Source organism: Xenopus laevis, chromosome 4S, assembly GCF_017654675.1.
Source record: "Xenopus laevis strain J_2021 chromosome 4S, Xenopus_laevis_v10.1, whole genome shotgun sequence".
Classification (NCBI taxonomy): Eukaryota; Metazoa; Chordata; class Amphibia; order Anura; family Pipidae; genus Xenopus; species Xenopus laevis.
This window is the reverse complement of record NC_054378.1, coordinates 70,753,746-70,769,809: the sequence shown is the minus strand read 5'-3', so window position 1 is coordinate 70,769,809 and position 16,064 is coordinate 70,753,746. Positions and strand designations below refer to the sequence as shown.

Genomic DNA, 16,064 nt, shown 5'->3' with positions numbered 1-16,064 from the left:
GTTTTAGCCAAGGTATTAGCAAAAATTTGTGCCAGTCATCTAATTTTGTGCTAACAATGTCACCCGCTGGCCAGTTTTCCCACTGTGATCCATTAGGCAGAACATGTGACAAGAATGGTGTGTTGCTCTGGCTGGAAAGACTTGAGAAAGCTCAGATGGCTTTTCCTCTTTCTTCCCTGAGCAGAGCAACATCAACAGTTCTTTCTTCTGATTGTGGGAAAACTGACCAGCAGGTGGCACTGTTGGTATTTTTTGTAAAGCAAAAATGTAAACTGCTTAGAAACAACACTGTGGGCAATGTTATATTTGTTTTAAAGGTTTATATTTTTTATCCCTCTGCCTCAACACTAAAGTGCACCCTGTCTCTGTATAATTGTCTCTATTCTGTCCATGGGAATGGAAAAAATGTAGCGACAGTGTTTGTGATTTAGCTTTACAGAGGACTATGGTGTGGGCGAATATTCAAGTGCTCAGTATACCATAATTCATCTGTTTATTTATCCAAAGTTCTACCGACTTTACATATCATCATAGAAGTAACATTTAATATAAACTAAATTCAGGGACGACCCCCCCGCTGCCAAATGTCCTTAGAAAAGTATTTAACATCACTGGCAGTAGTGGTCAGTCCAAAAAACATTATGATTAAACAGGCCCAATGACACCTGAACTGTCACACCTGCTAGTCCAGACAGTCACTTGTTCCAATTAATTCTCCTTTTGCTGTGAATATTTGTGCACTGCTGATATAAATGCCCCCACATGATCTGGATCCATATCTGGGTACAATCCATGGCCCAGATTTGCAATGTACCCACGACGGCCAAAGCCTTCTATCATCTTCTTCACAGTCTTCTCAATATCCCCCTGCAAAGCACACAAGATAGTGTTCTCAATGCTGCTAACAAATAGAACTCCACAAGTTGAGCTAGTGTCTTCCATCTAAATTATACTATATTTAAAAGCAGAAAAATTTGGGGCTTTCCTTTACATCACATAAAAAAATATATATAATATATAAGAAAAACTCATCCTGGGGGGATTACATGGCCTACCTTGCTGGCATACAAAGCGCAGGGATCCATATTGCCCTGAAGAGTCACTCTTTTGCCTGTGCGTTCCCTGGATAAAGTAAATGTGTTAATAAGGCACAATAAAGGAACTACGTTGATATAAAAAACTCGGCCAGCCAATCTTCTGCAAACACAGCACACAATCAACCTATTCCACCCATCTAAATGTGGCCATAGATGCACCAATAATATTGTACAAAACTTAATTTCGTACAATGTTCGGCGCGTCTATGGTGGGAGACGAGCAGACCTCTTTCGGCATAAGACTTGGATATCGGGCACCTTTGACGGCAGCCGAACATCGGCAACTGTGCTTAATTGTCAGATACAGGTAGACTTCTATTGTTTCTAACTTTATACCTGACAATTCAGCTCTAACAGATAGAGACAGATTTATCACAGAATTTTCGGGTTTTTTTATGGTCAAAACTGTCAAATTCGACCAGGGAGTTCGATTCGAGTTTTTAAAAAAAAAAAAAAAAGTCATTTGGTTTTCGAGATTTATCATACTCCCTTTAAGAATTTGAATTTGACTATTCGCTACCGAAAACCTGCAGAATTGCTGTTTAAATCAATGGGAGAGAACCAGTGAGTAAAAAAAAAAAAAAAAACTTGATTAGTGTTCAATCAATTCGAGTTTTCAGGTCGTTTAAATTTGTCCGAGTTCGTAAAATTCTATTGTATTAATACAATTCGATTAGTCTAATTTCTAATTACTCAATGGTCGCAGGTAAGATCATAATTAGAACCTCTATTGCCACCTAAAGGTTCCATGAGATATCAAACTTGGGTGGTTTGTACATTATATCAGTTATTGACGGCTTGATTATGTTTAAATATACGGCACTTCTTTGACTTTGTGACTCTTTTGAGAAGTTTTTCCATACATCCAAATACTGCTTCACAAAATTTGCCTTGCACCCAAAAATATTTATTTTCTTTTAAAATTCTTTTTATTAAATTTTCAATAAAATACAATGACTTAACAAGATAAAATACATATGTTTCCAAAAGAAATTTTTTTTTACATATGATGAAATTCCAAAGATTTCTTCATGAAAACAATAAAAATAAAAACAAAAATTAGAAACAAATTGACCTGTTATTTTCATTTCAAAATAAATACAATGTGGCCAAAACAGTGACATGAATGACTTAGACTTTACAAGGTTACCTTATTCGTTCATAATCTCATTTTACCCCATAAGTTTAAGAATAAATTCCTTTTTATTAGTCTCCAAGGATGAAATATAAAGGGATCATCTACATTTAATTCTATTCCTTTGAAGTAGGTTTTCCATTCTAAATCTAATTACCTCCTGAGTGCATAAATTAAATAAATATGAAAGCACATCTTTAAGAGTTGGGGGATTCACCCTAATCCGGCAAAAAAATATTGATTTTCTAGTAGCTGCCATAACTAACCAACAAAAAGACTATTTCATCAGTGACAACTATCGAAGGTCTAATATAGGACTGTTGAAAGTAACCTTTCATATCTAGCAATGCAAACTGTGGGTTCAATTTTAAATCCAAATGGATTGTTTTTTTGATAAAACCAATAATTTTTTCCCATAAATTTTTAATAAATGGGCACTCCCAAATATAGTGGGAAAAATCAATATGCTGTTCTTTACACTTTGGACAGAAAGAAACATTCTTAGAATCTATAGTACTCTGGAATAGTAATCCATAACCCAAATGAATAAATCGAAATTGTTGATCTCTCCAACTGTCAGAAACTATATTAGTTCTAAACTTTAGAAAAGAATTTAGGAGATCCTTGGAAGAGATATTAACCCCTAAAAATAAAGACCATTTTTTACTTGGATTCTCAAGTGGATCGAAATCATTAGAACATGAATAAAATAGATGAGATGAAATCCATGAAATACAATTAAGCTGAGGATCTTCAACTAATTGTAATATTGAATTATAAAACTGATGTTTTAGTTGTGACTTGGTTTCATTACCAATTAGTTGAAAACCATGTCTGATCTGCAAATAACTCAATCTCTCTTTTTCTGAAAGACTATATTTTTCCTTTATTACATTCCATGGAAAGGGATCTCCCGAATTCTGATCAATAATATGACTGACCTGATATATACCAAATTTTCTCCACTTATAAGAAAATTTAATCCTCTGTTTCGTAGGGAAACCTCCCAAATAGAATGGAGAAAGGAACGGTGAAATATTAAAGTTTAGATGGTTTTGTTTGCATAAAATCTTCCAAGTACTAATTGTGTCCCTATAAATTGGGTTTCTTTTAATATCAATATGCTGCTCAGACCAATTTTTATGTAAAGCAGAAATAATATGTTCCTTGGAAGTTAAAAATACTCCAAAAATCTAAAGACCTCTGCCTTGAAAACAAAGTATTTTCTGTTTCTAACTAGAATTCAGTTCCTAAAATTGCAAATAATGATGCCTGGTCAGCTGTTCTACCTCCTGGATTTCAGACCTTTTACACAATGCTACTTTGGTAAATCAGATCAGACATGGTTTTCAACAATTGTCCATAGGTGCATTATAATTATCTTTTATGCTATGTTACACAGCACTTAGAGATAATCCCATGTTGTACTGTATTTCTACTGGTAAGATTCGGATATATTAGATCAGTATGAATAAATAAAAGATGGAGAAGTAGAAAACGAATATTTCTTGGCATGTTTTTTGTGTAACTAACTGTATGATCTTACCGGGCTTCCTGAGGTCGAATTGTCCAGTCCAATCCTACCACCTCGTAGTCAGACTGGGACAGATCCTCCAGTGCATAATGGGCATCTTTAGCAAAGACAATCTACAAGAGAGACAGTCAGGAGTAATGAGGCATTGTGTAATGATGAATGTAGGAATCTACAGGAAAGATACAGTATAATGTATTCAGCATGGGCACGGTAAAATGCTTTATAATTTACTGCACTGCTGAATTTTGTGCCCAGTGTCCCATACACACAATGGGTTAACAAATATCTGCCTTTCTATCACTGGCAACTGTGAGGTGCAAGCCTGCTCATCCTGCCATAAAGCAATCTTTGCAGCTAAAGTACAGTCCATATCAAAGAGATGCAAATAACTGGACACACTGATGTGGGTGCAGGGATAGCAGGAGTTCCCAAGGAAAAATGAGGCCCTGTTGGATCAACAAGGGAGACCCGGAGCATTGAACTATGGGATTTGATCTACTGTGCAGCTTGGTTTGACTCCCTCCTTTGTCTGAGAAGAGCTCTCCAAAAAATGGTAACATCGCCCTGATTGGCTGGAACTGTCTTTTGGGTGTGGTTGTCCTGGGAATAGGGTAGTATGCTTTAAATGGTTTTCCTCATGTATACAATGAGCATTTATACATAGTTGGTTAGACACTTTCCCTTCCATTGTACCTTTTCCTATCCCTTTCTTTCTCCCTCCATCTTAGTTAGTTCCCCTTCAATTTGGATTCTTTTTTTAATAAATATACCACTTAATTAAAGATCAGGCTGTCTCAAGTCACTAGCCTGGCACCCCAAAATAAAGCAGATTCCAACAGAGAGCACACATTCATTCAACCCTCCCTGTACAGAAACCGACATAGGCATGCACAGAAAAGTAATCCCAAACACTATGCATGCCTGCTGTATGTGGGCATGTCATGTGATTCACACGCCATTGCTGATGTCGAAAGCATTTAGCAGTATAGGAGAAAAGATCAGGCAAATCCGGGAACAGTTGAGAGTTTCCTCCTAAACAATGAATACATCTTACCCTCTCTGCCTACTCACCATGGGCACCTGATTCAGTCCCTCGGCTTTCAGTTTATGTTTTACTCTGCGGGAAATATCTTTGAGATACGGGAGAGAAAAATCAGAGAACTGTTGAGGTCCAAGACAGCCAGCATGGGACTCGAACACTTGCAAGGCCTACAATACAAAAAACATTCATTAGGTGAAACTTTCAACCCAAATAAAATACCACGTTTATAGCAAGTTTTTAAAATTATTGTTCCTGCACATTTTTGAAGGCTGCATGAATACATAATAAATGTAAATTATCCCACTAGTAACAGTAACACCTGGAAGTATCTGAGTTTAGAGGGAATTTATTAACCAAGGCAACATAGTCAGTGTGCAGGACGCGGAGTGGCTTTACTCAACAAGAACATGGCAGGAGAAGAAGATATTAAGAGAGGAAGTGATGGAGGTTAAAGGGATACTGTCATGGGAAAAAAAATTTTTTCAAAATGAATCAGTTAATAGTGCTGCTCCAGCAGAATTCTGCACTGAAATCCATTTCTCAAAAGAGCAAACAGATTTTTTTATATTCAATTTTGAAATCTGACATGGGGTTAGACATTTTGTCAATTTCCCAGCTGCCCCTGGTCATGTGACTTGTGCCTGCACTTTAGGAGAGAAATTCTTAATGGCAGGCTGCTGTTTTTCCATCTCAATGTAACTGAATGTGTCTCAGTGGGACATGGGTTTTTACTATTGAGTGTTGTTCTTAGATCTACCAGGCAGCTGTTATCTTGTGTTAGGGAGCTGCTATCTGGTTACCTTCCCATTGTTCTTTTGTTTGGCTGCTGGGGGGGGAAAAGGGAGGGGGGTGATATCACTCCAACTTGCAGTACAGCAGTAAAGAGTGATTGAAGTTTATCAGAGCACAAGTCACATGACTTGGGGCAGCTGGGAAATTGACAATATGTATAGCCCCATGTCAGATTTCAAAATTGAATATAAAAAAAATCTGTTTGCTCTTTTGAGAAATGGATTTCAGTGCAGAATTCTGCTGGAGCAGCACTATTAACTGATATTTATTCCCATGACAATATCCCTTTAAACTGCTCCTGCAAGAATGGTGGAGATATCCAATCCAAGTCGTGTGATGTCCATGGGAAAACCCATGTATGAAGATAGTAAATAGGGATAACCTTTTACAAAAGTCAACATACATAATTCACTTCATAACATTCTCCAAAAAAACAGTGTTAAAGAGGAAAAACTCAGTTTCATGTTACCAGCTTACCATACCTGTGCACCTGCTGCTACCTGGCCCACCAAATATTCCACAATAACATCAGTGAGTTGTTTCAGTAGCTGGTGGCTGGCGGAGGGGTGTTGGTACAGCCAGCGCTTTGCTTTGGACATAGTGTTAGATCCTCCTCCTTCTATCATGTAGGTCATCAAAGTCCACTATCAGCAGAAAAGATGAGATATAAATGTTATTGAAATCTCAAAGCCATTCAGCTGCTTTAGAACTACAGCTCTCAGAATCCTTCTGCTGTCTAAAATGGTGTAGGGTTGCCATTGGTTTTCCCCCCAAAAAAAGTGCTCACTTGTGGGCAAGAACATAAGTCTTCAGCTTAGTAATAATGGCTTCTTGTAAATATGAATACTATTACACTCAATAAATACAGAAGAAAATGTAAACCTTTTTCATTATCTTTGGAGCTGCCCTCACATTACTCTTGTTTGGCAAAAAGTAAGAGATTTTATTAATGCTAAATTGAAAATAAATCTAACTATATCTCCAGTTTATGCCCTTTTGAATATTGGCACCCCTTCTTTTTCTTTGAATAAACATTGTAAATCTGATCCTGTTTTGATCTCAAACTTAATTTTACGGTTTATGGCGGCTACAAAAAGGCCATATTTCTGTTCTGGATTTCAGAGTCTACTCCCTCCTTAAAAGAAATTTTAGCATATCTAAACCAGTTATGCTGGCAAGAGGCCATAAAAATTAAATTTGAAGAACCACACATTAATACTACGTTTTCTAATGATTGGTCTCTTTATTTCGATCAAATAGACTCTAAATACAAATCTAATATTCAAGAGCTATTATTGATTTAACTATCCTAATGTCTGGGCAACATAATTAACTCAGTGTCAAAAAAAAAAAAAAAAAAATATTTATATTTACGTCATATGTACTCTTATTTGAGACAAGTATAATCCTCATGTTTTCACAATTGTATTATTCCTTTGTAGTGGAAACAGCACATTAAATGCATTCAAATAGTTTAATCATACTCAATTTACGCTGTGTAAAAGTAATTCTGTATATTTTTGAAAACCCAATAAAAATGTTGAAAAAGTAAAAGTAAATAAATACAGCAATCCACAGATTATTGTCACGGATGCTATGCAGGAACCTCTCCAATCAGAAACCACCTGTATTGTTTGCCTTCCATCCAATCCGGTGCAACCGTTACATCTAAACTGTCTAAAACTGCTTATATCTCAGGAACAATTTAAAACAGGAAAGTAAAGTGAATTCCAAATCAGTAAATGACAACTATTTGTTTTGGGGGTTATAAATCTTCTTTAAGCATGCTTATGGATAAACTGTGTATTATAGGCATCATGTTGGCAACACTTACCGGTGCACCAGTAAATCCAATTAGGGGCACCTTTCCTTCTAGTTTGTGCCGTGTAAGTGTGATGGCACGAAATACATAACCCAGCTCCTCTGACACATCCACTGAACTTCTAAGTTTCTGCAGGTCCTGTGGGGTCTGTAATGGTTCAGGGAATACAGGCCCCCTTCCAGGTTCCATCCGGATCTCCATTCCCAGCGCCTGTGATGAAAAAATGGATTCATGCTGAACTTTTATTCAGATTTTATCAAATATAACAAACCCATTCATTAGCTATAAATAAAATAAGGAGAAATGCTTATTAATGCTTCTTACAAACTTCAGATCCATTTAATTCCCTGTAACGTTATAGGTACAATATGTGCTACAGTTCCAGTTCTGGCAAACTAGGCTCAATCAATAGTGACTGTCTATGGGACCTTACAGTAGCCTCTCTGGCATGTGCCAGATTATATAGATTGCTAGTCTGATACGGCTTGGGGATCTTGACCAGTAGGTGCTGAAGCTTCTGCCACCACAGGCAAATGTATCAGTTCATCAGTATCAGACTGTAAAACTTAAATAAATAAATTATCCACCTACTTAAAGATGCATTTTTTTTATTATATGAAAATTCTAATTAGTAAAGAAGATAACGATCATAGGGTGTTGAGGTGCTTGTAGAACTCCTCAAGTGAAACCTCATTTATACTGTAGATGAGAACAAAGCTAATGTGATATCCGTAAACTGCCTGGCTGAAGACTATCATTTGATGAACTGCACTGTTGTCTTTTGCCCACTCCAGGGTTAGCACCCATTAATACGTCATACTGATCACTTTTATTAAATCTTGACAACATAAATGGTTTATTCTGCTAAGTGTAGCGTTCTATATATTAACTAAATGTCCTGCCAGAGATAAGCATGAGTATATTTGAATCTGCATTTGTAGTAGTTGAACTACATTCACTTTTTAGTATCTTAAGGGCAAGAATGTATTGCTTAATGTAATTATATAACGAACCCTAACCTATAGGATGTGAATGTATTTGGTGCCTTCCTGTTTTTACCTGTGGTATCACAAGGATGTCTGAGAAAATGATAGCAGCATCAAGAGGAAACCTCCGCAGGGGCTGCAAATACACAACAGGAATTAGGTCTACCTAAGTCTTCTGACCTTCTCTTTGAAGACAAACTATCATAACAACTTATTTCTGAAAACAATGTAAGTATTGGACAACTGATGTTGAAAACATACATGTACTACTGATATGACTAAATCCTAAATCTAAATCTTTCCTTTGAAGAACAGTAGCCTTACGTATTAGCCGTCTATGACATGTTATAATGGCCATGACTCATTGTCTACTGATCACTGCTTCTTGGGCAAAATATTGCTATTTTCCCTAGATCACTTCCTACTCATTCGAATGGGAAGCAATGTGAGTCACCAACTACTAATGCCTAAGGGTAAGGTCACACCTGGAGATTCGGGGAGATTTAGTCGCCCGGCGACTAATCGCCTCTTCTTTGGGGCGACTAATCTCCCCGAACTGGTTCCCCGTGTCTTCCGCCTGCGCCAATGCACACGCGACGCTTTGTTTTCCGAAGTCACTCGAAGATTACTCGTGAGAAAACTTTGGGTGACTTCGGAAATCAAATCGCGCAAGTTCATTGGTGCAGGTGTTTCTTCATTCAAGCAGGCGGAAGACACAGGGAAGCAGTTTGGGGAGATTAGTCGCCCCAAAGAAGAGGCGATTAGTCGCCGGGCGATTAAATCTTCCAGAATCTCCAGGTGTGCCCTTACCCTAAGAATGTACACTCGCTCCTTGGCAGCCAGAGATGTGGGAAGCAACCCTGGGAAATAGCTCTATTTTGATGACTGCCGTAAGCAGCAACCAAAATGCTGTGTATGCTCCATGGTCCTAAGATTTGCAAAGGAAAGCCATAAGTCCAGTTTTATTAAATTTAAAGGGGTTGTTCAACTTCCAGACACTTGTTTCAGATCAGTCTTTATATTGTTCACAAAAAATAAAAAACTTTTTTCCAAGTGCTTTTCATTTTTTATTTTAAATCATTTTTCCAAAATTGAAGTTTAAAGTTTAATTGTCCTGTCTCTGGTGTCTCAGTCTGGCAGCTCAGTAATTCAATATGCTACATTAGTTGATAAATTCCTCAGCAGCATCTGTGGAATATTAGCAACTATTGTATCAATTCTAACAGCTGCCTTTAATGAAACTCAGGGATTCTGTTCAGCAGGGACAAAGATAACAAATGTATCAACTAAATGTATCAATTTAGAACAGTTACAGAGTCGACGACCCCCCTCCTCCCAGAGCTGCTTCAGAAAGTCAATTTTGGAAAAATGGACACAAATAATAAAATAGAAAGTAAACTGTAAAAAAAAAATCTTTGTTTCTGGTGAACTATATAAAAACAACTGAACTAAAAAAAAAAAAGGTGTTGGAAGGTGAACAACCCCTTTAATTTTAGAAGAACTCTATATTTAAAGTAACCAGATACTGCACACCTTTTTCATTTACACATATAAAAATAAAAAGAAATTGTGTGATACCGATTCATATTTGAAGCAGAAAGACGTGAGATTGAGCTTTATTATTATTATTTTTATTACAGGTATGGGACCTGTTATCCAGAATGCTCGGGACCTGGGGTTTTCCAGATAACAGATATTTCCATAATTTGGATCTTTGTACCTTACGTCTACTAGAAAATCACGTAAACATTAAATAAACCCAATAGACTGGCTTTGCTTCCAATAATGATTAATTATATCTTAGTTGGGATCAAGTACAAGCTACTGTTTTATTATTACAGCGAAAAAGGGATTGGATTATTTGATAATGGAGTCTATGGGAGATGGCCTTTCTGTAAATGGGAGCTTTCTGGATAATGGGTTTACAGATAACGAGTCCCATACCTGTATTAATAATAAAATGTATTTTTAAAGCGCCAACATATTTTGCAGTTCTGTAAAATAAATGTGTTTATACAAAGAACATACAGAATTACATACAAATACACCCTTTCACTAAATCCTTCTTTATTCCACAGAAAGGAGCATCACTTACATGAGTGAGTACAGCTGCCCAAACTTCTCAATTTCTCATTTCACTTCCCTCATACATTACCTGTAGTGTGAGTTCACAGCAGATTTCAGGGCTCCGACAGGATGCAAAGAAATCCTGTCCAGCACGTGTCTCCCGAAACTCTGCAAAGAATGGGGATTTTAGTAATAATAATTAGACCCCACAGAACCTGCCTCCTGTGCTGCTGTGCAACATGGTACTAACACAACACCACCACTAGAAAGATGCCACATTAATTTCAAAGGTATGGGGTCCAGGCATTGTTAAAAAGGAACTGGATATCTTGTCCTGAACCTTTTGAAACCTACTGCAAAATAATTGCTAATAATTTCACTGCTCTGGCTCAATGCATTTGACTCAATGCAATTTGTTAATTTCTCTTCTTTGGTAGCCTTGTTCCACTGTAATTTCTTGCACCTGAGCAAGGGTCCATCCGTTGAGGATACAATTGCAACATGAAGGACACTCCAACAAAGCAACCATCCCAATAAGATAGAATAGTTTTGGCCAAGAGTCTTAATATACAGGCCTTTCCTGATGCTGTGAACAAGTTTTAGCATTCATCTGCAGCTTAAGGGTATTGGTAAATGGGACATTTTGTTGCCTGTGATAAATCTATGCAACCGCAGGAAACTAAACATCCCTTGTTTTCTCCCCATCAGCGAACATTAAAATTGCTGGTGGTGAAACATAGGTGGCTCTTTGGCTTTCTGAAGTTGCCCAAAGTTTCCTTGCAAGAAAACTTCGGGCAACTTTGCACAACCTGTGTTTAGCCACCAGCAATACATAAGAGGTGCTTCGGCTTTCCATAGTTGCCAAAAATCTCCTTGCAAGGAAACTTCAGGCCACTTGTTTTTCACCACCAGCAATATGAATGTTAGCCAGTGGGAAGGAAACCTGCCTGTGGAAGTGAAGATTTATCATGAGTGACAAAAAATGTCATTACCTTAAGGGTCTGGGCACACGGGCCGATTCGGGGAGATTAGTCAGCAGGCGACAAATCTCCTCTTCTTTACAGCAACTAATCTCCCCAAACTGCCTTCCGCCGGCTAAAGTGTAAATCGCCTGGGGGCAGGCACACGGAGTGCTTTGTTTTCCGAATTCGCCCGAAGTTTCGTTGTGAGGCAATTACGGGTGATTTACATTTTAGCCGGCAGAAGGCAGATCGGGGAGATTAGTCGCTGCGAAGAAGAGGAGATTTTTCGCCTGGCGACTAATCTCCCCGAATCTGCCCGTGTGGCCAGACCCATAGGGATTTAGTATGCAAGGCATTGGTTTGCAGCAAGTAACAAAGATAATCCACGGGCTGCCTTATATTTATGGCACTTAGTGACTATTTGATATCCCTTTAAATAAAGCTATTTTATCAATACATGTTGATTTTAATAGTGTAACTAAATTTTATTGGGATCCACTAGAGTTGGACTGGCAATCTGTACATTCTGAAAAATGCCAGAGGGGCTGCTCTAAAATGCCCTGGACAGTCACTATTTATTAGGCCTGTGGGTGGCCTATATGAAGTTGAAATGTTAGGTCCTATTTTGAATCTCCACCCAGACCTGGGCCCCATAAATTTTGAAAATAAGATTTTTTTTGTGAAACTGCTTATCATCAGTACCCCACATATACATCTCAGGTTCCCCAGCAGTTGCAGGGTTTGCTTTCTCTGTAGTTGCTCCTCTGATTTATTTTATATAATTCTGGCCTTATAACATTGCTGTCTGGCTTGGATACTGGCATTTTCTCAGTAATGCCTAACTATTTTTGAAAAATTATTTTTCTTAGAAAGTACCCAATCCATAAGAAGTGCTAAAAGAAGGTGTATCATCCAGAATATTATATCTATTTAAGGTTATCCACATAAAAACAACTTTTACATAAATATATCAGATAAAAATATTTTTGAAGTAATTTCATTAAGTGCAACGAATACACTTCTAATAATATGAACAGAATACAGGGCTGATTTTATATAAATCAATAATAAATGGTTGGAAGTTCACTAACCTGGCAGATACCTCCCTGCCTGCCTCATACACCAAACTGGAACATGGTTGCACTCCTCACCGCGAGCAGCACGAAGAAATGTGTCATTGTGAAGAGTAGGGAAACATTCTGGCCTGGGAAAGACAAAGATTGTAATGACTGCTTCTTTTCAAATTTCTCTGTATTAAAAAAATAACAGTCACCAAAATCTTGTACAATATAAAGGAGTGGGGGGGTATATCTATAGAAAATTGTAGCTCTAGTGTGTTAACAAGTTAACGTTCCCTTGCTTGATCCTTTATGCTTTTGTCACACATGGAGATTTCACATTGCTACTTCTCTGCAAGTCATGGGGACACAGCACCTCAAACCTCTAATTACCTTCATGAAAAGTATAAGGGAAAACCAGCGTCTTACTTTGATAAATGCAAAAGTATCACCATAAATAAAGGACTTTGTAACTTGTAATTTATAACAGAATATCAGAGACTCTGATACTGCATGTAGCAGAGAGTGTCGTGCCCAGATAGCTATGAAAATAACTGAAAGCCTACACCCTTATCTTTGATGTGCAGCAAAAGCATTAACAAGGGTGGAAGTGCCCTTTACCTTGGAAAATACACACGCAAGCAATTTCACTGTGGTTTACAGAGAAGTAGTAGTCTGTGTCAGACTAGGGCTCAAAGGGTCCACAAGGAAATTTAACATCCAGGACCACAGGACAATACGCTTGAGTCACAGCAACTTTAGCCAGAAGTGATAACTTATATATGGGTGTGTTATAGATCTATGGTTGTAAGAAGAAGACCAATACTCACTAGGAGATTCCATAGTTTCTGCAGGCTACCATGGTCAAGGGAAATTAGAAAATTGAATAGGCTATAGTCATCAAATAAGCCTTTTATAAGTTATAAGTTGGTGGCCTTCAGCATTGCATTCAACAATACTGGGCTGCAAGCTGCCCATCCCTGCTAAATAATGCCTCATATGTCTTGTCTGCTTGATTTTACAAACTATAAAAATAGATGTTTAATGTATTTTAATTCCCCACTGACACATTTAATATAAAGTCTATTAAAATGGTTGTTCACCTTCCAAACACTTTTTTCAGTTTAGTTGTTTTCAGATTGTTCACTAGAAATAAAGACTTTTTTCACTTTGTATTTTTTATCGTTTTTCGAAAATGGAAGTTTAAAGTTTAATGTCCAAGTCTCTGGTGTCTTAGTCTGGCAGCTCAGTGATCCAAGAGCAGATTCTGAACTGTTACAATTGGCTACGTTTAGTTGACACGTTAGTAGATACATTTCTCAGCAGTAACTATTGTATCAATTCTAACAGCTGCCTTTAATGAAACTCAGGGATTCTGCTCAGCAGGGACAAAGATAACAAATGTATCAACTAAATGTATCAATATAGAACAGTTAAAGTGTCGGTGACCCCCTTCCCAGAGCTGCTGTAGAAGGTGAAAAAAAAGAGGAAATTTTACACATCAGTATTAGAAAACGATTACAAATAGAAAATACTTTCAAAAAGTCTGAAAACTGGAAAAAGTGTCTGAAGGTGAACAACCAAAATGAGCCTTTATTTGGGTTTTAACATGGGCATCAATTGCTGAATAGTGAAAAAATGATTTTCAGGCAGGTGAATAAATGTTACTTTCTGCTTTAGCTGTAGCATTTGCAGTGCTTTGTTAGGACAGAGCAAATACCCACCTCAAGCATCAGTAGGTAATTTATTAATCTGCCCTGCAGTTTGTGGAGTTATAGTGGTTCAAAGGGAAAGGTGGCATCCGTTCTTTCAAGTCAAAGTCTCTGAAGGCTTCTTTTATTTTTCAATAATTGCTCTTTTCCTCCCTATGCTGCAACACAAAACATCCCAGAATGGCCAGTAGAAACATCCCTCTGTATCACTCCCAGTCATAGCCAGTGTCGGACTGGAATGCCAGGGGCCCACCAGAAAACCTTAGGGCTCACTTTTCCAACTATTATTCCGCCTCTCCTCACTCAATCTCTTTATTCATTGAGTCTTTAATGTCTACTTACTATATTCTTCCATTATTAAGCCCCTTTGTTCTCATAAAGAAATAGGGAATGACCACGGAATTGGCCAAATGGTTAGAAGCAAGAGGCCCACTGACACCTGGGCCCACTGGAAGTTTTCCTGGTATCCCAGTGGGCCAGTCCGACACTGGTCATAGCAACTCTGAAAGGTCCAAGTTGTTCCATTATAATTATAGCCAGAATCCAGAATCCAACTAACATGCACTTATCCAATATACAACTCCCTGGCTATTACTTCGCTGCATGATCTACAAACCAACAGCAGCCGATGACTAAGTCTGGGAGAAAGACTGTGTGGCACAAATACAGCTGTGAGACTAAGGGAGTTGGAGGTGAGATCATGACAAATGTATCAGTGTAAGAATGAGATGAGTCAGTGACTTGGCCAGACAGCTGTAATGTTATATAATGAGATGCATCTACACTGATGTACACCTTTATTGTATATATTACACTGGCCTGGCGGGACGTCAGTAGTCATTATATATATATATATATATATATATATATATATATATATATATATATAGCTATAATACGCGATACACAGAATTATTCACTAAACAGATGATGATACATCCCAACACCCATAGTGGCTTTCCCAAGCGCCAGGCAATGGCAAACTCTACTTACAGCAAGTGTTCCGACTGTTCCATGCTCATCTCTGCCTTGAAAGTGAACTCTTCCTTGTCACAATTGCACTTACTTCCACTCTCACACTAAGTCACACCTCCCTATGGGGCAGCCATTGAGATGTCAATTCTTAGCTCCGCCTCCGACACTGACCCGTGACGTTTAGCCGTATACAATCTTGTATTGGACGGAAACCGTACAAGCCCACCAATCCGAATCAACCCCAAGAATGGAAGTGACGTTGGTGGTAGGAGGGGTTACTCTGCCTCATCTATAACGGAAAATCAAATCATACTTACCGAGATTTTCTTTTCCTAGACCTGAACATGGCAGTGGACACTTTAGGGTTAATCCCTCCTGTCTGTGGACGGAACAGGAATTAGTAGCAAATAAAAGGAGGCCCCTCCCCTCTGCCGCCATCTTTTGGACTTTTCTGTAACTCCCCCATAGAGGGTTGGGAAGCCTTGTCCACTGCCATGTTCAGGTCTAGGAAAAGAAAATCTCGGTAAGTATGATTTGATTTTCCGTTTTCCTATTCCCTTCACATGGCAGTGGACACTTTAGGGACGTAAAAAAGCAAACAACAATGAGGGTGGGAATGCAATTTTACTCATTTAATACACTGTTAAGTACTGAGGATCCAAAGTTGGAAAGACTTTTTGAGTAAAGGTCAAATTTGTAGTGTTTGACGAATGTATTCCAAGAACTCCATACTGCTGCTTTGCATATGTCCTCTGATGGTACCTGGGCCCTGAGTGCCCAGGATGTCGCTGTACCTCTGGTTGAGTGTGCCTTAACTTTAGAGGGTACTGAAGATGACTGGTTTGAGTATGTCATATGGATACATTCTTTTATCCAATTGGC

At 38.1% G+C, this 16,064-nt stretch overlaps 1 protein-coding gene across 1 annotated transcript; it reads right to left on the bottom strand.

The window, feature by feature from the left end:
• Positions 1 to 474: 474 nt before the first annotated feature.
• Positions 475 to 15,274, bottom strand: urod.S (uroporphyrinogen decarboxylase S homeolog). Its single transcript, NM_001091087.1, is given in 10 exon segments — positions 475 to 867; positions 1,056 to 1,122; positions 3,779 to 3,879; positions 4,838 to 4,975; positions 6,083 to 6,244; positions 7,435 to 7,632; positions 8,482 to 8,544; positions 10,564 to 10,643; positions 12,529 to 12,641; positions 15,201 to 15,274. Coding segments are annotated over 10 exon segments (1,104 nt in total). The 5' UTR covers positions 15,224 to 15,274; the 3' UTR covers positions 475 to 708.
• Positions 15,275 to 16,064: the final 790 nt, after the last annotated feature.